We start from the raw sequence: 22,625 nt of genomic DNA on the forward strand, positions 1-22,625 counted from the left end.
CAGGTAAAAGAAACTGCTATGGGAGCGACACCTCCGCCCAGCCGACACCGGGGTCACCACAGCACCAAGCGTACCAACTCAAGACCTCCAGCACCCATGGGCCCTCTGCACCTCCCTGCCAACACAAACCAAGCGCACCTCCACTGCCGCTGCGCGCGAGCAACACAACCAACCAATCATCGCCACTACCTAACCAAGGCGGGCCTCAGATGCGGCGCCTCCAAGGAGGGCACGACGCCAATGGCGCCGCCATCGCACATCCAGAGATGGACAGAGTTCTCACCCTCGAGAGCCCCATGCAGCAAGGGGCATGGTGCCTCAAAATGGTGCCCCAGCAGGAAGAACGACGCCACAAGGGCGCCGCCACCATCGCCACTGACAAAGGCGTCAGTGAAGGCTTTCGCCCGACTCAGCACCATACCTGCCACACGTTCTTGGTCAAGCCAGTAGCCCACTCCTCCTCGCCTACGCATCGCCTCCACCAGAAAAAGCCCGGCCCAGCCCGAAACACCACCACGGCGCCACCAGCAAGCGCCAGCCAGCCCCCCAACCCCACCACCAAGGTGGCGCCGAGCCAGCATCACCGTCGAGAAGCACCAACCGCCTCACCTCAAATCCCGTCGCCCGAGCGCTGGCCCCAGCCAGCCACTGTCGCAGCCGGCCACGGTCACGGCCGGCCTCGGCCGGCCACGGCCGCACCACGGCCCGCAGCCACCACCAACCGCCACCCTGCGCCCCGCACCGGCCGCCGCCGCCACCGATCCACGGCAGCCCCAGCCTCAGCCGGCGCCGCCCGTGCTTGCTGAAGCCGCCGTCGCCGCCACCCTGCGCCGACCGCCGCCCTCCCCACCCACCGACGCGCGCCCCAGCCGCACTGCCCCCCGGATCCGGCGAGGGCGGTGCCAGACCTGAGGCCCAGAGTCTCCGCCACTGTGGAGGCGGCCCGCGGCGACGAGCCGAGATGCTGGCGAGGTCCCGCCGCCTGCACGAGATCCCGCGCACCACCAGGGGGAAGCCTCGCCGCCTCCCTCCTCGAGTCCTGCAGGGACTTCCGACGACCCCTCCGACAACAGCGAGGTGGAGGAGGAAGGGAGGAGAGGGGAGCGGCGGCCCTAGGGTTAGCCGTTGGAGCCGCCTGCGGGGTGGCAGCCCGAGCGGAAGTCCGATTGCAAGGTTTCTTGCCCCTCTGTTTTGTTTTTTGTTTTATCGGGCCTCTTTTGATTTTATATTGCGCCCGTCAACGAGCAGAAGCCAAACGGCTGAATACAACTCTTTGCCATGGACCACCATCTGCATCCCGGACCGAACGAATGCTCCTCGCACGTCGACGTGTTGGTGACATCGCCCTACTTCTGAATCCTGACTACACAAGCAACCATCTGCATCGAGCGTACAGAACTAGCCAGGCTAGCCGAACGCAGCACGAGTACAGCATTAGGGTAAACGCTATGAAATCAAGCACCTCTGACTCTGACGAATCAATCGTAGACTCAGAACTGGCGATCGAAGGTGACCTAGCGTGCCCACATAATAGTACCAATTCAGGTTTGCATCTGGATTACTGTAACCTATTTACTTCATTTTTCCAGTTGTTGGAAGAGATCGATGCAAGATAAGCATATAAATTCATGCATGCTCACATGTAGATCGAACAAGATAAGGTAGAGCGTTGTACAATCAGTAGGGAACTCATCCATCGCAGATAAGGTTGAGCACTGGCATATCGATGATCATCACATGCAGCGCAATGCGCAACAAACCAAACAAAACAGAGTGACCATAAGCTCCTCACTCCAAAACTGATTTGAGAACCTAGTCTTGGTAAATAATATGATCCGACATTGCACAAAGTAGACCGAGAACTTCCATACAGGTAAAATCATCTGCCACGATAACATGTCTAACGGCTGGGACTACACACCGTGGGTTCTAAGAAGTGTTAGCCTGGGCCTTGTTGAGGATGACACCTTCGTACTTCACCTGGAACCACTTCATGGCGTCCTCCTTGGTCACCCTGTGCTGGATCCCAACTCGGGACTTGCACCTGCGGCGGCGGGCGACGCGGTAACCAGCGCGCTCAAGGACGACGTAGAAGTCCATTCCATAAATACCAGTGGAAGGATCATACCTGATACCAACCAGAAAATAGTTCATCAATCTCCAGGATAATTCGTAGCGGAAAAGGAACATGGCAATATCACTTAGAACGCCATTCAAACAGAGCATGCAAATTCGATACAAATGAACAGAAGTATTTGAAGACAATGTTATTTGTAATAATCATCTGCAATAGCTGTCATACAAAAAAATCAACTTATATGACAGTGATGAATATTTGACCAGTCAAACAATGCCCTGAGATAAGCAATGCAACTGAAACAAGAAACTCAAAAATGTCAATGTCCTGACTTCATTTCCAAAAGAAATCAATGAAATCATTGATCATATCGTTCAACAGCGTGAAATGCTGACCGGACCAGAATTAATAAGCTTACTTCCAAAATGAACAAAATTCAGAACAGAAACTATCAGTTTTACAACAGTTTTGATTTGTTATCAGTTAAATGGCAAAGTGAATTCCAACATTTTTTAAAAAGTTAAAAAACAGAGAATTCCAAAAAATAAAGCTCCAGAACAACAACAACAACAACAACATAGCCTTTAGAGATATTCCAATCCATAAAGTCTCTCTTAACCGACTCGTCCCACATCAGTTTAGGTCTACCTCTACCCCTCTTTACATTATCGACCCGCTCAAGAACCCCATTACGCACCGGCGTCTCAAGAGTCCTTCGTTAAACATGTCCAAACCATCTCAGTCGATGCTGGGTAAGTTTCTCCTTAATTAGTGCCACCCCGACCTTATCCCGAATAACTTCGTTCCGGACTCTATCCCTCCTTGTGTGCCCGCAAAACCACCACAACATCCGCATCTCTGCTACACTCAGTTGCTGGACATGTCGCCTTTTGTAGGCCAACATTCAGCACCGTATAACATCGCCGGACGAATTGATGTCCTATAGAATTTGCCTTTTAGCTTTTGTGGCACCCTCTTGTCACAAAGGATGCCAGAAGCTTGCCGCCATTTCAACCAGCCAGCTGAAATTCTATGCCTAACATCTTCATCAATGTCGACATCATTTTGTAGCACCGATCCTAAATACCGAAAAGTATCCTTCTGGACCACCACTTGCCCATCTAGACTAACGTCTCCCCCCTCATGCCTATTCGCGCTGAAATCGCACATCATATACTCGGTCTTGGTCCTACTAAGTCTGAACCCTTTCGATTCTAACGTGTGTCTCCACAGCTCTAACTTCCTATTAACCCCTGCCCTACTCTCGTCAACTAGCACCACATCATCAGCAAAGAACATACACCAAGGGATCTCACCTTGTATATCCCTTGTGACCTCATCCATCACTAAAGCAAATAAATAAGGGCTCAATGGTGACCCCTGGTGTAGGCCTATGTTAATAGGAAAGTCAGTGGTGTTGCCATCACATGTGCGGACAAAGAGTAATGTACTTAGTTGGGACTTTGTGCTTCTCCAAGGCCCACCACATGACATTTCTCGGTACTTTGTCATATGCCTTCTCAAGGTCAATCAAGACCATGTGCAAGTCCTTCTTCTGCTCCCTATATCTCTCCATCAATTGTCGTATTAAGAAAATCGCCTCCATGGTTGACCTTCCAAGCATGAACCCAAATTGATTTTGAGTCACATTTGTCACTCTTCTTAGGCGATGCTCGATAACCCTCCCCCAAAGCTTCATCGTATGGCTCATCAGCTTAATCCCACGGTAATTAGTACAACTTTGAACATCGCCCTTGTTTTTGAAGATAAGTACTAATATATTTCTCCATTCTTCCGGCATCTTGTTTGACCAAAAAATGAGATTAAAAAGATTAGTTAACCATACTATTGCTCTATCTCCTAGGCATCTCCACACCTCAATGGGGATACCATCAGGGCCCATCGCTTTACCTCCCTTCATCCTCTTCAAAGCCTCCCCGATCTCTACCTCCTGAATTCTCCTCAAAAAACGTCTGTTGGTATCGTCAAAAGAGTCATCTAACTCAAGGGTAGGGCCCTCACTCTCCCCATTAAACAACTTGTCGAAGTACTCTCTCCATCTATCCATGATCTCCTCATCCTTCACTAGCAGCCGATCTGTCCCATCCTTAATGCATTTGATTTGGTTGATGTCCCTTGTCTTCCGCTCGCGGATCCTAGCCATCTTATAAATGTCCTTCTCCCCTTCTTTCGTGCCTAGCCGCTGATACAGGTCATCATACGCCTTACCCTTTGCTACACTCACAGCTCGCTTTGCAACCCTCTTCGCTAATTTATAGCCCTCAATGTTGGCTGCACTCTTGTCAAGATGGAGGCGCTTGAAACACTACTTCTTCTCCTTAATAGCCCTTTGCACCTCGTCGTTCCACCACCAGGTATATTTCCCCTCCTGTTTGCCTCCCCTACTCACGCCAAACACCTCTGAGGCCACCTTCCGAACACATGTTGTCATCTTTAGCCACATATCATCTGCATCTTCTCCTCCTTCCCAATGCCCCTCACCTAGCATCCTTTCCTTAAACGCTTGTGCCGCTTCCCCTCTAAGCTTCCACCACTTTGTTCTCGCAATCTTGGCACGTTTGTCCCGGTGGACACACCCGAAGGCGAAAGTCCGCCACCACAAGTTTGTGTTCAGTAGACATTATCAGGCCTCAAATAAAGCTCCAGAAGCAAAAAAAAAAAGAAATTATCAGGCCTCAGAGTAAAAGTGCATCAGTAGACAAGCAGTCGCTAGTCCTCAAATGGTACGGACAATTAATTCAAGTCATTGGCCATCAAAACCAGGAAAAGAATGTTCCATTTTAGGATAGAACTAAATATGTTCACATAATATGTAGCATAGAGCAAATCAACCCACGGCTTCTTTCTTTCGCAAGATCGAGCACTTAAAACAAGAAATACTATTATGCTAAAAACAGACTGTGCATCCATGGAAATATGAATTAGTTCCGAAATAATAAAATGCTAGGTAGAGAGGCAATGTTAAATATCTTACTTGATGCCAAGATCAATGTGCTCCTGGATACCAAAACCAAAGCACCCTGTCTCACTGAAGTTCCTCCTTAGCAGTTCATATTCCTTGACCTTCAGTCCACTCTCCAGAAGTTGCATTGCCTTCTCACCCCTTACAGTAACATAGCAGGCAATCTTCTCATTACGCCTGATACCAAAGGAACGGACAGTGTACCTAGCTGAAGGATATGGACGAACACAAAATGTTAAACCAATGAAGAAACTAAGATGGTAAAAAAAAAGAGAGAACACTAATAGGAAAAGCAAGTGTACCCTTAGAGAACACTGGTGACTGGCCACTCAGTTGCTCCAAGACCTGCAAGCGTGGAGGCAAACAATATGGATTTACTGCTGTGCTGAAGATTTCACAATTTAAAGGTGATGACAAAAGTGATCAAAATCTATGTAACTGCAGATTAAAATTAGGTTTCAAATTACATGATTTAGCATAGCCAACAAGTAAACTCCACAAAACTATGATGATTTGTATAATGTATACATCAACGGAAGACAACTTGCAAGAAATTTTTTATCTGTAATCTATGCTTGCACTAGAACGTGGCAAGCTGGACCACACCAAAAAAAACTGTATAATGTCTTTATCTCGTGTATTTTATTAAATTGCAGTTACAAATCATTCAGCTTTGAATACTAATTCTCTTGTCAATGACAAACATTTCCAAAATGATTTACCAAAGTTATCCTACAACTATAAGAGACGTCATGATACTGAAATTATGAACTGGCGGCCGACGACAAATAGCTGCGCATGTGTATCCGTTGAAGCGATTGTTGCACTATAAGATAAGAAACGAATTTAAAATTCCCTCCTCACAAATTCGTAATTTAAAATTCCCTCTTCACAGATTACGAACAACTCCGAGCACACAAAACATAAATCTTCAAAAAAAAACAATATCAAAGCGAAAATCCTAAGCAACCTAAGAGCGCATCACATAGTTGCAACGTAAGGCACTCGACCGTCGGCAACCCAAAAAAAAAATGGTTTGGGAGAAAGATCTGACACGCAAGAACGGGCACGGGCCCAACCTTGGAGGCACGGGTGAGACGATCCCCGCTCTCTCCGACGGAGATGTTGAGCACCAGCTTCTGCACCTTGATCTCCCGCATTGGGTTCGCCTGCTTCTTCTCGGAAGCCTGAGTAACAAACACCACAGACACACGCAGGCGAGCAACGGGGTTAGCTCCGCACAGAGGACGAGAACAGCGAAACGCCACGGTGGGAGTGGATGGAGGGAGGCTCACCATCGGTGACGCGGCGAATGGACCCTTGGGCGGCGGCGGCGGCGGAGCGAGGAGATGGGACGGTCGGGTGCCGAGAGTGGCGGGTGGCGGCGGCAGGGGATTAAAAGAGGGAAACCCTAGCGAGACGCTTGAGGGTGGGAAGGAAGAAGCGAGGGCTTTTGCTGGGCCGGGCCACTTGGTTTACCTATGGGCTTTGCATGTGACCCTTACGAAGAAAAAGCTATTTGGGTTTTAATGCCTGACCTCTTCCTCCTGGACCATCTGTGCAAATACAGATGTGGCCCAATTAAATCTGGGCTACAAGCCTGCTGTGCTGCACTAGCCAGCCTAAGATAATTGGGCGCCATTTAGCCCTGCTAATGGGTTGGAACCCGCACCGTACCCAATCCCACCCAAAATTAACATATTTAGATACCCAATCCCACCCAACCCAATTAGTTAATTTCTCAAATCTAACCAACCCGCCCCATTATAAGCGGGTAACCCATAAAAACCCATGGGTTCTACTATGCAGAGGAATTTAGTGGTTCTACACTTAATGTGGGGACCACATATATGTCTAGCCACACTACTTTGCACAGAGTATCTGTCAGTCATACTGAGTCATCTCCAACAAATTTCAGTCAATTTCGATAAAATTTTATAGTGTGAACGCGAGATTTTAATTCTAGGGTCCGGCTCTTAATGTGGAGCTCACGTGTAGTTCTAGCCACGCTACTTTGCACAGAGTAGCTGCCAGTCGTACTGAGTCATCTCCAACAAATTTCAGTCAATTTCGATAAAATTTTATAGTGTGAACGCGAGATTTTAATTCTAGGATCCGGCTCTTGATGTGGAGCCCATGTGTAGTTCTAGCCACGCTGCTTTGCACAGAGTAGCTGCCAGTCGTACTGAGTCATCTCCAACAAATTTCAGTCAATTTCGATAAAATTTTATAGTGTGAACGCGAGGTTTTAATTCTAGGGTCCGGCTCTTGATGTGGAGCCCACGTGTAGTTCTAGCCACGCTGCTTTGCACAGAGTAGCTGCCAGTCGTACTGAGTCATCTCCAACAAATTTCAGTCAATTTCGATAAAATTTTATAGTGTGAACGCGAGGTTTTAATTCTAGGGTCCGGCTCTTGATGTGGAGCCCACGTGTAGTTCTAGCCACGCTGCTTTGCACAGAGTAGCTGTCAGTCGTACTGAGTCATCTCCAACAAATTTCAGTCAATTTCGATAAAATTTTATAGTGTGAACGCGAGGTTTTAATTTTAGGGTCCGGCTCTTGATGTGGAGCCCACGTGTAGTTCTAGCCACGCTGCTTTGCACAGAGTAGCTGCCAGTCGTACTGAGTCATCTCCAACAAATTTCAATCAATTTCGATAAAATTTTATAGTGTGAACGCGAGGTTTTAATTCCAGGGTTCGGCTCTTCATGTGGGGCCCACAGGTAGTTCTAGCCACACTGCTTTGCACAAAATAGCTGCTAGTCGTACTGAGTCATCTCCAACAAAATTCAGTCAATTTCGATAAAATTTTCTGATATAAACATGTGGTTTTAATTTCAGAGTCCAGCTCTCACGTGGGACCCACATTTATATATAGTTATACTATTTTATAAAAAATATCCATTTCAACCCACCCCAACCCGTCTCAACCCGCATTTATATAGAACCCGCCCCGACCCACCCCATTAACTAATACAACCCATTTTAAATCATCCAAACACACTCCATTTCAAAACCCACCCCATAAAACTCATTTCAACCCAACCCATTAGCAGGGCTAGCGCCATTCCTCAAATGAAAAAAAAATTTGGGCCCAGTGGTATCCAGGACGAACCTGGCCTAAAGAAAACGATCGGCAATACCTCATTGGCCGGCTGAGGGGGCCTATGGAGGAGAGGCGTCCGCCAGGCCAGAGCCTGAACAAGGGCCGACAGCCCATATATAAAGCATGCATTACAGAACTCTAATTCTTTCATCTTTTAGTTTGGAGCTGATCAAGATATCGGAAAAACGGTGGCGACATGACTTCTATCTTCGGAGAGCATGGTGTCGTAAACTCGTATGTGTTATCTGGAATCTGAACAGCTAAAACTAAATCGGCAAATTAGAGAAAAAGGTCATTGGCTACCGGCCACTGGACATCTATTACGTGCAGTGTGGGTGCATGTACCCTACTGCCCTCGCAGTCAACATGATTTGATTATGGTACTTGGAGTATATGGCCATCATATCCATCAAACCTTCATCTTGAATTCAATAAGGCTGCATTTCAATGTAGATATTAAATCTTGGAATTTGGAATTGGCATTGATAGCTTCGAATATTATTTGGTATAGTATTGGTATTTGTAACACAATACCAATACTATTCTGATTTGACATAAACAATTTCATCTACATCCAAATAATAGATTTGATATTGTAACCCAATACCAATACCAATACTATTCTAATTTGGCATTGAACCGAATGCAATAACAAGCCTTCCAATATCCACATCCAAATGGAGCCTAAGTTATTTTATTAATCATTTATTTAGCATGTTCGATCTTCAATCTTATAATTTTTAGCTAATTTTATTTCGAAGCTCCTTTAGTTTGTACTATTGATATTTTTCTTCAAAACTAAATATGTACCATTAGCACTACTAACTCTTTTGTCATGTTATAAATGAAAAAAAATATTTGGTTTAGAGGGCTCATAATTTCTGGTGGTGGGCTCGGGGACCCTCGAAATTGTAGAGCCGACCCTGCTCATTCTCCTCGACACGTTGCAGATAATATCCACGTCGGTTTTCACTAGTCCTCGTCAGAAAGTGCCCGTCCACTACGGATGGTCTCTCTTGGCAACCTCTATATATGAGCTCGCACGTCAGCATCACACAGCACCAACACCCAAAAAGCAGCTTCAACCAACAACTAGGCACGCAGCTGGCAGCTGCTCCATACTGACGAACTCAATCATACATACTACACCATGATCTCCCCCTCATCTCTCTTTCGAGTTGACCTGATTTCTCTGACACGGATCCACGTCGTCCGCGAGACGGGGTCCATATTTTCTCTGCAATACTGCACTCAAGACGGGGCACCAGCAAAAGGTTCTACAGTGTGCAGGTGTGACCAAACTAGATGTGTGTGTGTGTGTGTGACGCAACGACTACAGCGTCTCATTGGATTGATCTCGTCGAGTTAAAGAAAATATCGTTTTCGGGTTATATGCAATGTCGGACAGTTGGTAGAAATTGATGAATTTGAGTTCATCCGATCCTTTACCAAAATATTTTTTTTAGAATGTGCCTGAACACGTATTTCATTAAGAGGAAAACAATACGACCGATACAAACTCTAATAGTCAGAGGCTTTTAAGGCAATTACAAGCGTCACCTAAAAAGTGGTAGACGACCTTAACACCAAAACAAAAGCAGCAAGAACAAAAGAGGGGGGAACACACACGAACTTGTGAGCCTAGACACGACCAAGCAACAGAACCTACTCAAAAGATACACCATCATCAAGGATGCAAGAGCTCTACAAGCTTGAAGGTGGCAAAGCATCCACCCAACTGACAAACCGAGGTGGCAAAGCATCCGCCCAAAGCATACAACTACCAGCACGACAATGGCGGCAAAGCATCCGCCAGCGAAGAGGGGCGGCAAAGCATCCGCCGGACAACAATCAATGCAACCCGGGCGAGGTGAATAAAATACGGCGACGGCAGGCATAGTAGGAACTCTCTGAGGAGAGCTGACGACAAGCACCAGGACCGACCACAACCAGGATCAAACGAAAAGGGGGCCGGTGCTCAAAAACGATTACATTGGACACCCTGTAGAGCTTCCAAAACAACGCCTCAAAAGAGGAAGCAATGCTACAGGCGTCATTGTCGTCCGACCACATGGTCAAGGTTTTCATCCGGAAAGCACACCGGTGAGGAGGAAAATGGGAAGAATGACGCCTTCAACAAGGTAAACGACGCCTGAGGGTGTCACCATCATTGGTCCGCAAGTAGACCCTAGCCTTTCGCCTTCGCTCCATTCCATCCCCGGAGCCGAAGAGATAGCCGGAGCACCAAGGCAGGGCACCCAAACCAAAACCCACAAGACAGGCAACTGGGGCGCAACCAAGCAACGTTACCAACCCACCACATGACTGAAAGGGAGACGGCGGCGCACCCGGTGAACACGGGCCACCGCGGAGCACCCCAGCAATGCACAGGAACATTTAACTAAAAAACTAAAAATACCATGACCAGAAAATGAACAAATCAGGGTGGTTAATTTTGGAGCTGCAAGTTTAAGAGCTCATATTAGGAACTAAAAATACCATTATAAGATTTCTCATGAAGGAAGTACTACATGTTATCTGATATTTGCCATTAGAATATTTATCACAGGGAGCACAGGTGCAAATTAACTCCATTTTAAGAAAGAACACCAGAATGCTGAGGCAACCACTATTGTGTTTGTCTCTTGTCGAGAATCAAACAATGATCCAAGGTCCAAAAATGCATCCTTTTGCAGTTTTGCTAGATTAGGAATGCAGTTTGTTAGGCTTCCCTTCGCCTGCGTAATACCAAACTATTTTCCATTTAATTTTTGAGAGCTCAACCACAGTATTCTAACAAGACTTTGAGAGCCCAACTCAGTATTCTAACAAGACTTTGAGAGCCCAACCGCAGTATTCTAAGGCTCTCCACAGTGGGGACGGGAAAAGGAACACGCTACGCCACCCTCCAGGGACTATCCTCCGTTGCGTGCAAGGCGCATCCTCGCAGCTCACGTGCAAAATAAAAAGCACCGTGCGCGGAATAGTTTAGTGCTGCACGAACACGTGCTAACCACTCTCACGTCGTCAACCTCCGTTGGTGTAGTGGAATGGAATGGAATCTCGCGGAAGCCGTGGAAAGCATCCATTGAGGTTAGTGGATCGATGAGTTTTGATTATGGAAAAGCAGCAGCAGCAGCTACACGGCAGCCTTTCGATCTGTGACCACACCGGATTTTGACAAATCAGCTGCCGGGAAACCTAGACTGTTCCAAAGACATCGCGTCGATTACATGACTTGTTGGAATTTATGGAAGCCTTAGCTTGAAAGCAAGCCAAAATGCTTTCTTGGCATTTGTACGAAAGACAATGATAGGAATAATTCAGTCAGTCTCTCTCTCTCTCTCTCTCTCTCTCTCTCTCTCTCTCTCTCTCTCTCTCTCTCTCATGCCACAGATGAAATCATCTTCTTTCATTCTCCTATAAGTTTTTTCACGTGTTCATTTCCTTTTTGCTTCTTGCAAGTTGCAAAAGAGTTCCACTTTCGTGGTTCTAGACTAGTACACACTAGATAGATGCTCAAACTCGGAAGAAATGATGATGTACAAGCACGTCGCTGAAAATATTTACACTTGATTTTGTCACCAAACTTGGCAACCACTAATGGTGTGTTTATGGATGAATCAAAAAGGGAAGACCTGGGACGGGGCTTCACCGTTCACGGCGGCGGGCGTCACCGGACGGCCGAGGCCACGGTGTGCGCCCACATCCGGAGGTGCTCCTTGAGGTCGTTGCCGTCGCCGGGCGGCGGGATCCGCCAGTTCCGCAGCGCCCTCCTGACCTCCGCCTCCTCCTCGTCGTCGTCCCACGCCTCCGAGAGGTACGGCCTCCTCGTCACCTGGGCGGCTGGCGCGGCGGCTTCCTCCGGCGGGGACGGCGCGTCCCGCGGCGCCGCGGGAGCCGACGCGGTGGCCCGGTTCTCCTCCTCGGACCGCTTCCGGCGCAGGCCGGGCACGATGGACGCGAGCTCGGCGTCCACCTCGGCGTCGGAGAAGGTGAAGCCGAGGTCCTGCAGGCCCTTGACCTCCTCGAACTCCAGCTCCGACATGCTCCGCCCGCGCCGGCGCCGGCGCCGCCCGCCCCCGGCAAGCCGCCTCCGCTCCGGCAGCGCGGCCGCGGCGAGGCCGTCCTTGCCCGAGAGGATGGTCTCGAGCCGCGCGCGGTTGCCGCTGTCGGGGAGCCGGAGCGGCTCCAGTCCCTGGAACGCGGCCGCGGTGGCCTCGTGGCTCCGCGTCCGCCGGTGCCGCAGCCCGCCGCCGGCGGCCGTGGGGCTCGACGAGGGCACCCGGCGCTCCGCCTCGCGCTGAGGTGCCGGCGCCGCGGGGGCCGGGGGCGGGAGCAGCACGAGGCGGCGGAACCAGCAGGCGTCGTACAGCGCCATGGTCCGCTCCGCGGCCGCCGCCGCCGCAGCAGCAGCAGCTTGGTGCGGCTGCTCCATTCGGGGAGGGGAGGGGGGCGCGCTGGGTCTCGCGGCGCGACTGGGTTGTGGGCGATGGGCGGGCGGTGGCGGCTGGGTTTTATACAGTGCTGGCTGCCGTAGTAGCCCAGCGCGGTCGCCGCGCCGTTCCGGCTCGGCGCGCGTCGGTCGGGGCCGGGGGTAGGAAGGAGTGGTCGCCGGACTGGGGTCGGGTCAACGGCTAGCGGCTAGGAAGGTTCTTCTACTACGGCTCGCGTGTTGCGGTCGTCACGTCACTACGGGGGGTTTTCTAAGAGCAACTCCAACGGAGAGACTAAATTTGAGCCCCTATATTGCTTTTAGGAGCCAGCCTATAAAAATTTAGGGGCTTCAAACTCCAGCAGGGTGACTAAATTTAGAGGGCCTCCAGTTCTAGGGACTCTGGACCAAAATTTAGTGGCCTCCCCAAAATGGGGGCTTGTATAGGGGCCCGGTTGGAGATGTTTTTTCTATTGGGAGACTAAAACAAGAGATAGAGTCCCATTTAAGGGCCCGGCTGGAGTTGCTCTAATGTGAAATGAAACTACCCTTCCTTTTCTTCTTCTAAACAAATGGCGGCTCCGTACGCGTATTGTTATCCTGCTTCGCTTACGTATACGCCCGGCGGGGGTATGATGATGTGCCGGGCCCCGGAACGAAATGTGGTGCGTGGTAATCACGTCTAGTACGGGTTTTCGATTGGAAACGTGTGCTCCAAGCAGCAGCGCTTCGCAACAGCAATCACGACGTTGTCAACGCACAATACAGTATTAGAAAAATACTATATCAATCGAAATGGAGTACTAGCTAGAGAATACAATAGAATGTTTTTTTTTCCTTTTCACATCTCTTAATAAGTTCCAGTTGCTTAAAATTAGCTAATTTTTAGGTGTCAATGTGGACATATATAAACATCATTCTTTTTTTTAAAATCAGTGACTAGTGATGACTAGGGAGAGGTGTTCGGATGGTTGAAATGTTTGTCACAAAAAGAAAACCGTACTTTTTAGGGGATTGAAAAATACATTATACTATATCAAATTCTATAATGCAGCCCATATTCTGTAGTAATTTTTAGGGGGGATTGAAAAATTATCACAAATCTGAAGCCAAGCTTCTTTGGTAAAGCTAGAAAAGAAAACGGGCCAAGCACTTTTCACAAGGCCAACTCCTCTTCTAAAGAAAAAAAGAAGCAAAAAGAAGTGCAATTGATTTTTAAGCTCATGATATGTTTGTCTAGCATCCAAAGGTCAATGCGAGCATGGGCACAGTATCTTCCGCGCTAGTAGTAGATTACTACAGAATATGGGCAACGAGGCTAAGCACAAACTGATTACTTCAAAAAAAAAAGGAGCATAAGCGCATTGGACAGAGTAGTCGTACCCTCCGAATCATGTCGTCATTCCTGATGGCTCAATCCCTACGAAATTGCATCTGCATCCAAGGGGAATCAAACCAAAAGCATTTGGGTCCATGTCAGCAGTCAGCACGGCGTCGCTGAATCCAAGGAGACACGCGAGCTCAAAACCAGGGCACCACTGGGCACCCACCCGTACGTGTGCCCTGGTGAGCTTAGCTGAGCTGGCGTAGGACATGGATCGGACTATCGGAGGACCAGGCCGGGGTTGCTTTCGTGCTGAGTCACCATGGTTGTAACCTAGTGCAGCGGCGGACACCCCCCATTGCTATCTTGTCTGATCTTGCGAGAGCATGTAACGAATATGGCACTATTTATGTCATTTCGAGTGATTTTGGTGATCGAATGACAACGCAATCAATGGGACTAATGATATTGTTAAGTGAACATTTCTAGATCCCAGGGATAAAGTAAAAAGGTCATGCAAAGCAAAACACGAAGAAAGAACTCAAAGAAACGTTGAATTGGACGAGTTCTACTGAAATCAGTAGCACCGGAAGAACCGATGCTATAGTCATCGGTGCATCCGATGGTTGTCGGATGATCCGACGGCCTGGCTATTGGCACAAGTCTGTGCGCCTCTGGAGATCATGTGAAGATCAAGTGAAGCACCGGTTGAACCGACGGCTTCAAGATAGGCATCGGTGCATTCAACGTACCATGTTACAGAGACGATGTCAAGCGCGCAGGAGCCAAGTCTTCAGCACTGGTTGAACCGGCGAGGCGTCGGAGCATAGCATCGGTGCATTGACGTCATCAGAAGAGGGAGGCCCAACGGCTAGTCCAGTGCTGTGTGTGACCGGTTGAACCGACACCCCAAGCATCGGTTCAACCGATGGTCCCTGGAACTGCTGCAACTGTGTCAGAGAAGCCAACGGCTACTTCGGGTCTGAGAGTGACCGGATGAACCAACGCTACCCCATGCAGAGGCATCGGTTCATCCGATGGTACGCATATTTTTTTGCTGACCGTTGGAGCAACGGCTCCACGACTTGGAGGCCTATATATATGGCATCCCCCGGCCATTTGGAGTTTGCTGGAGTTGCTAGAAGTCACACACACCCAAGATCATCTCCAAGCCATACAAGAGTCCAATGATCATATCCTTAGCCTTTAGCACTAGCCTTGTAAAGTGTGAGTGCTAGATTAGCTCTTAGTGAGTGAGATTGCAAGGCTTAAGCCTTTGTGCTGTGGTTCTTTAGTGAACCAAAAGAAGAGCTTGGTGTGCCGGCCCCTTGGACCTGTGAAGCTCGCCGGCAACGTCATCGACCCTCCGACTTGGTGGGAGCGGTGACGACACTTTATGCGGGGGACGTGGAGACCCTCATCCTTTGTGGAGAAGCTCCTTAGTGGAACCCGGGCCCAAGGTGACCGTGATTGTGTTCACGGAAGAGACTTGGTGACCGAATAGTAATACTCTTAGTGAGTGCTACAACAACATGAATGTAGGTGTGCCTTTGTGGCTAACCGAACCACAGGATAAACACCCGCGTCAAGAGTTTGCTATCTCCTATCCCGCTCATTAAGTTTCCGCATTTTATACTAGCAATTTGTATGCTTTTACTTTCATAGAGTAGTTTCTTGATAGGAAAGGCTATAGGTTGCTAAACTCTTTTTGGATAGGGGTTTCACACTAGAACAACCATAGTTCCACATCTAGATAGCTTATTTTAGTTTAAGTTTTGTGCAAACTAGTTGGAGCCATAGATTTAATTTTTTTTAGAGTGACTAATTCACCCCCTACCCCTCTTAGTCTAGAGCACCCGATTCTTTCAGAGCAACGCGCCACGGCGAAGGTGTTCTTTTTTCTGGAGCGAGAGCGAAACCCAAACGGCGAAGGTGTTCTTTTTTCTGGAGCGAGAGCGAAACCCAAACCAATAATCCAAGCTCAAACACTCGGGAAACTAACGTTTGACCATAGTTTTAATGATCATCCATGCTGCACCGTACATCTTCGTCCGCGTCTCCGCGCTCATCGAAAGCCCGTAAGCTCTTCGCTTTCGCTACGTGAAATTGATTCTCGCGTGCAGAACCTGAGTCGGATTTTTCAGGTTTTTTTAGCGAAAGGAATAAATAAATAAAGGAACAAAAAAGGGGACGGTTCGCTTTTGCTGAAAAATAAGCTATCCGCACGCCGCAGCTGCACGGTGCTGATGGAGACCGCTGGCCGAGTGGTGGTGCTGGTGCTGGTGCTGGTGCTGGTGCTGGTGGCGTCGTGCGCTCCGAATTCCGGTCAGGCGACGGGGCACGGGCGCAAGAGAGACCGCCAACCGAGGATCGCACAGGGCGGCGGCGGCGTGCACGGAGGAGGTCTCGTGGCGCGCGCAGCCGCAGGCAGAGTATTCCTCAACGCGGAGCGAGCTAGGAGGGGAATCGGCGTGCGCTTCAGGCCATGCCAATTTGTCATGTGCGCAACGTGTTCCTTTGTGACGCACGCAGCCAGCGAAAGAAAAGCCGCGAGCCGAATCGAAGCCGCCGCGACCGTGGCCGGTCACGGGCAGCACGCCGTACGTAGTAGCGACCGTGGCCGTGACCGCGAGCGAGCTGCCCGTCAGCAACTCTGAATGAAGCAAGCAGCTGCCCTTCAGAGAGCTAGTCAAGCAAGTCTGAATGAGTAGAGAAATTTCAGTACTACCCGTGTCGTAGAGCAAGAGTTTCCTGTCTGGAGGGCACTAGGGCAGCTTCGTTGGACCAGAGCATCATTGAGCATGCATGCCCTCCACGGCATGGAATCGAAGGGAGCCTCCGAAACCGTCAGACTAACCAGTGTCGAAGTTCAGGTACGAGTACGACGATGTCCTTGACTCCCGTTACGATCCGGCGGCGGCGACGATGTCAACCGGATCGGACCAACTTGCTTGACAACGGGCGACGATGCTGAATTGATGATAACAAAAAGGGTGATCTGATCGATGATCGGAGCCGCTCATCCCAATTGGAAATATTATTGGTGCTGTTGCCTAAGCGAGCAAGTTGCGAGCTTGCCCTGCCGCGGCGGCCATGGATGGAGGTTGCCTGCAGGCTGCGGCCAGAGACGACGCTGCTGGCACGCGAGGAATCAAGGGGCGGCGGCAGTAGACCGGACCTGAGCTGGATTCAGTGCACGTGTGGATCAGCTGTTGCGTGGTCGCGCCACATGCATTGATGCGGCACAAGATGAAATAGGTTGTTTGTATCAGATTAAATTTTAAATATTCTTAAAAAAAATAAAAACAAAAAAATTCCGGAGGTTGCTGTCGTGCCGAGTCACCCGTGTCTCGATCAAGGTAGCACACGGTGCAGGTCGGACCCACCGGCTGCGACCTATTGCTGATCAGTGCATATTTATAAACTGACGTCAGCCCGGTCATTGTTCACCAACTAACCACGGATGACCTCTGCAAGACTGATGGTCAAAATAAATAATCGTTGATCCAGGAGCATCGCATCGCATGTATGCCAGCTGAAGACGTACGATGTCAACGAACTAGGGGATCGGATGGTCGACGGGCCGGCCGGGCAGCATACAGGCCACAGAGGTTCCATCGATGCGGCTTACGGCGGTTGGGAGCCTAGTTTCCCTGCCCCACTAGTTCCTGCCGTTGAAGACATGAAGCCGCTGCTGCAGGGAACGAACGGGTCGGAGCAACGAGATTCAGTGAAGAACCAGCGACTTGCTGCAGATTATCTCTGGCTCAGTGCAAGTTTCGCTCCTAATATTAAGCCCTGCTGACCCTGACCATCAGGTATTCTACTAGATAGCATGGCAAGTGTAACCATCTTAATTATATACTTGCGACTTTCATATCGGTGGAGAGGCGTATGTAGTCACTGGCAAGAGGTCTGATGAACTGGTCTAGATACGGAAACGCTGAGCCTCCGCTGCGCCCCCTGCCGGATAATGTGAAACCCACTTGGCACTTGGCACTTGCCCTCCGCTGTGTCTCGTTCGCGAGCTTGCTTGAAAAATGCAAATAATTGCCGAATCGCGCCCACGAAATAAACTTCGGTTGCAGATGCGAATAAATAATCCTGCACGTGAGTCCATGTGACACACCACACAACTTTTTTTAAAACTTCAATGCATTGACGAAACCACCTTAATTCCAAAAAAAGAAGCTGCGCTGGTATGTAGTTGAGTCTGCTATGGGATCAGAATCCTACTAATTTTATATTCTCGGAAATTGCAAGACAGAGCACGCGGTTAGGTGTGCCGGCCATCAGCATCATCGTCGTGGTCCTCAACTTTATTTTGTATCCTATTATATTAGCATATCTTTATTGGTGGGGTGGAGCAATCCATCACCAGTGTAAGCAGATCTGAATCCTATTTAAAAAAATGACCCAATTATATTGGTTCCCGGATTGATCGATGTGAGCTATCACCCGCTCGCCGGCACACACCAAATAAGAATTCCCACCGTGACGTGAATTTTGAGCCTCAACACGATTAGCTGCGGTTTTAGTTTGATTTGGAACAAAATTGAAATTGTTCGTGAGGACTAAGAGACTATCAAATATCAGATAGTTTTTTTCAATAAAAAAAAGAACCGTAGATTGTCAAAAGGCCGTTTTTATGAGACGGGCCAAATTTGTTTCCAACAGCCCATTAACCAAAACCACAAGCAGGCCCAGATTATCCTCTCCTCGGTATTGGAGACGAATAGACGATTTCGTTGAGCCAGTGAAGCGAAGCTACTAGGATCCCGTTTGAACTTTTCCCACACAAATCCCAACCGCATACAGGACATGCTTCTTCGTCCTTTGTCAATCCGGCAGCAGCGGATCTGCGCCGAGCATGGAGGCCACCAAAAAAGGATGCCAAAAGCATAAATAGACAGCACATCTCAACTTTGTTCCAATATATGGACAAGTCCTCATTCAAAGGGACCCAATTGGAAGCGACAACTCAGGTATAATATATATTCTTTACAAAAAAAACTTGCATTGTTCTTCGATATTTCAGTAATGCCTTTTGGAAATATCTTGAAGCTACAAAAAATTGCCGGTCCAAGTATACAGTCACAAACAAACGCATCAAAATGCCCAAAGGAGAGGTACTTTTCAAATGTGACGCGGCAGTTGGAAGATCCTTGGCTCTTCAGCCTTTACTTCAGACACATGCTTTTTTTTGAGGGGGGCTACGGCCAGCAAAACACCAGCCTGAACAAGTTTTATTAATATGTGAGGTTGTACATACAGAATTTACAGCAAAAGAGTATGGGAGGGAAAAACTATGTGCAAACTAATTTACATCAAAAGTAGAACACCACTCGTGGAGGTAAGCTTTGTCTGATGGCGATCGCATCCTAATGGACCAGAGGCGCAGGTCTTGGAGGATGGCCAAACGAGTATCAGCAGCTGTGGGGAACAGAGAACTGAAGACAACAGAATTGCGCGCTTTCCAGACATTCCAGAGCACGGCAGTGATGATGGTGGAGCGAGTTCGCGGGGAGGCTTCATCAGAGAAATATGGCAGGTCCCAGAGTTCTCTGAAAGAAGTCAAGTGCGGAGCAATGTTCCAGCCAATATAGTTGAGAAGCCCACGGGCAAGGGGACATCGCAGCAGCAGATGATCCTGATCCTCATAAGCGCCACAATACTGACACAGAGTAGATTCCACAATACAGCGGTGGTGGAGCAAGGCAGCAGAGGGCAGCCGGTTGTGATGCACCAGCCAGAGGAAGTGTTTGCATCTCGGGATGGCAGCGTTGGACCAAATGCAGTCAGCGAATCCATCGTTCGGTCGCTGCTCCATATGCCATAAGTAAAAGCCCCGGGAGGAGAAAGGCTGAAGATCAACGCCAATGCCACGACGATCTGGGACGTGTGGCAGGAGAGCGACATTCGCCAGGGCCAGCAGGATTGCACTCAGCTGCGAGGAGGTCACCGAGGTCAGACGCGGATGCAGAGGAATTATCCACTGGTCCTGAAGATAGGCATGAGCAACCGTGATGTTTGGTCTTGGGCAGAAGGAGAGCAGAGCAGGGAACAAGTCGGCGAGTGGCTGTGGTCCAATCCAGTGATCAAACCAGAAGCTAGTAAACTGACCACTGCCAAGGTGGACTTTGGTGCAGCGTCGGAAATTAGGTATCAGTTGACGCAGAGTAGTCCAAATGGCAGTGTCCAGGTGATGTGTGTCGCCAAGGTCCCGACCAGCACCATCACCATACATAAGGTGAAACCACTTCTGCCAGTTGGTGGTCGGGGCCTGCAGGAGCTTGTCAACAAACTTGGACAGGAGGCCCTTATTCTGGAGATCTAGACGCTTAATGCCCAGCCCACCACGAGCACGATCCCAACAGACAAGCTCCCAAGCAGCCTTGCATTGCCCCCCCGAGCAGGTGATGTCGCCCGTCCAAATAAAAGCACGTCTCCTGGCATCAATAGCCTCAATAGTGCCTTTGTGAAGTAGAGTGGAACACATGGCATAGACCGCACGAGCGCCCAAGACAGCATTGGCAAGAACAGTCCGGCCACTAGGAGAGAGCAGCTTGCCACACCAGCCAGGGATGTAGGACTGAACAGCAGCAACCAAAGGACGGTGATCAGCGAGACGGAGCTTAGTAGAGTTGAGAGGCAATCCAAGATACGTCTGTGGGAAGGACGAGACTTGGCATCCAAAAAGCTGGGCCATCTCAGCAGCCAGAGATGGCTCAACCCCAATAGGAACAAAGGTACTTTTATCATAGTTGATATGCAACCCAGTGAAAGAGGAGAATTGATCCAGCAGAGCCTTGAGATGTGCCAGTTGATCTGGATCGGCTTTGACCACGAGTAAGGTGTCGTCAGCATATTGGAGGACAGGGCATGGCAGGGAATCAACGATGGGGTGCTGCAAAAGGCCTTGCATGGAGGCACTCAGAACCATTTGCTGCAGAAGGTCTGCCACAAGGATGAACAAATAGGGTGACAGAGGATCCCCTTGACGCAGACCCTTCCGGCACTGAATCCATTTACCAGGAACACCGTTTAGCACAACAGCAGTCTGGCTGGAGGTGTTGAGATTGGTGATCCAAGTACGCCAACGAGCAGGGAATCCTTTCGCTAGAAGAATAGCATCCAAGGCATGCCAATCAACAGAATCGAAAGCCTTCCTGAAGTCAAGCTTGAGGATGATTGCAGAGGCACCTCGCTTGTGGCAGCATTGGACAACTTCAGTAGCATAAATAAAGTTCTCAGCAATACAACGACCTTTGATGAACCCGGTCTGATCAAAGTGCACAAGATGAGGAATAAACGGTTGCAAGCGGAGCGTCATACCCTTGGTACAGATCTTGGTGACACAATTCTGCAAGGAGATAGGTCTGTAGTCTTTGGCCAGGAGGGAGGCAGCTTTCTTAGGCAAGAGTGCAAGATAAGCCTTGTTGACACGTTCAAGGTCAGCTGTACCCGCATGGAAGGCATTCAAGAAGGCAAGAAGATCATGCTTTACTAGTTCCCAGTTTGCTCTGAAGAAGAGAGGCGTAAAGCCATCAGGGCCGGGTGCAGTATCGGTCTTCATGGAGAATAGGATGGTCTTGAGTTCCTCAAGAGAGAAGGGCTCAACCAGAGTTGCAGCCTGACCGATTGTAAGAGTAGTGCAGCTGAGGAGGGGGGCTAATTCTGGCATATCAGAGCATTGATCAGCTTGTCCCAGCAGACCCGAGTAGAAGGCATGAAGGATGGCAGCTTTGGAGGCATGATCAGATACCAAAGAACCATCAGCAGCTTGAAGTGCTTGAATCTGGTTGCGTCGCCATTGCACAGTAGCGGCCATGTGATGAAATTTGGTGTTCTCATCTCCAAGTTTACAGGAACGGAATTTGCTTCGCTGGCGCCAGAAGATGGCAAGCTGCTTTCCATGCTCCAAGGCCGCAGCGCGAACCAAGGTTCTCAGGTTGAATTCAGCCAGGAATAGGGGCCGGGCTTCCTCAATGTGGTCGATCATGGCAATGACTAAGTTGCAGTTTTGTAGGAGGTCGAAAGGTGAGCGTTTTTGCCGGTGCCAGAGCTTGAGATCATGTCGACATCGTTTGAGCTTTCTGACGAGCAGAGCAGCATGATTGCATTGAGGAGCAAGCAGACCAGGAACACTAAGCCAGGCAAAGGAAACAGTATCTGTAAAACCTTCCACACGCGGCCAGTGATTGTTGAACCGAAAGATCGCCGGCTTCGGAATTGTTGTAACTGCAGTGAGGACAAGCTGACAGTGATCCGAAACAGCAGCCGAGGAAGAGGCAAGAGTCGAGTTGGGGAGGCAGAAACTCCATTCAGTGTTAACAAAGAACCTGTCAAGACGTACCAGAATGGGAACCTCCTGATGGTTGGACCAAGTGAAGCGTCTGTCGAGCAAGGGGAGCTCCTGCAGAGCCATAGCGTCCAGAGAACCATTGAACCAGTCCGCCTCCAGAGAGTCAAAATTACCATTGGAGCGGTCGTCAGGAGATCTGATGAGATTGAAGTCTCCAAGAAGTACCCATGGGCCAGATACAGAGGACTGGAGACTAAACAACTCATCCAAGAATGCCTGCTTATCACCATGCAGGCAAGGACCATAGCAGTTGGTCACAGTGACAGTGAGATTAGAGCAAGTGGATTGGAGGATGGTTGTCAAGGAGTGAGCTGTGTGGCTGGAGGAGGTGAGG

At 49.2% G+C, this 22,625-nt stretch overlaps 2 protein-coding genes across 2 annotated transcripts; both read right to left on the bottom strand.

The window, feature by feature from the left end:
• Positions 1–1,669: 1,669 nt before the first annotated feature.
• LOC120670234 (60S ribosomal protein L11) lies at positions 1,670–6,515 on the bottom strand. The gene is made up of 5 exons (XM_039950301.1): positions 6,356–6,515; positions 6,140–6,247; positions 5,363–5,405; positions 5,073–5,268; positions 1,670–2,128 (listed from the first exon to the last, which is right to left on the bottom strand). Exons 1-5 carry the CDS (start codon positions 6,356–6,358, stop codon positions 1,930–1,932), a joined length of 549 nt encoding a protein of 182 aa, XP_039806235.1. The 5' UTR covers positions 6,359–6,515; the 3' UTR covers positions 1,670–1,929.
• A 5,047-nt stretch (positions 6,516–11,562) lies between these two features.
• On the bottom strand, positions 11,563–12,742 carry LOC120671294 (CLK4-associating serine/arginine rich protein-like). Its single transcript, XM_039951593.1, has one exon. The coding sequence runs from the start codon at positions 12,603–12,605 to the stop codon at positions 11,841–11,843; it is 765 nt and encodes a 254-aa protein (XP_039807527.1). The 5' UTR covers positions 12,606–12,742; the 3' UTR covers positions 11,563–11,840.
• Between the last annotated feature and the right edge of the window lie 9,883 nt (positions 12,743–22,625).

The sequence above is a fragment of the Panicum virgatum genome, chromosome 4N (assembly GCF_016808335.1).
Source record: "Panicum virgatum strain AP13 chromosome 4N, P.virgatum_v5, whole genome shotgun sequence".
Lineage (NCBI taxonomy): Eukaryota > Viridiplantae > Streptophyta > Magnoliopsida > Poales > Poaceae > Panicum > Panicum virgatum.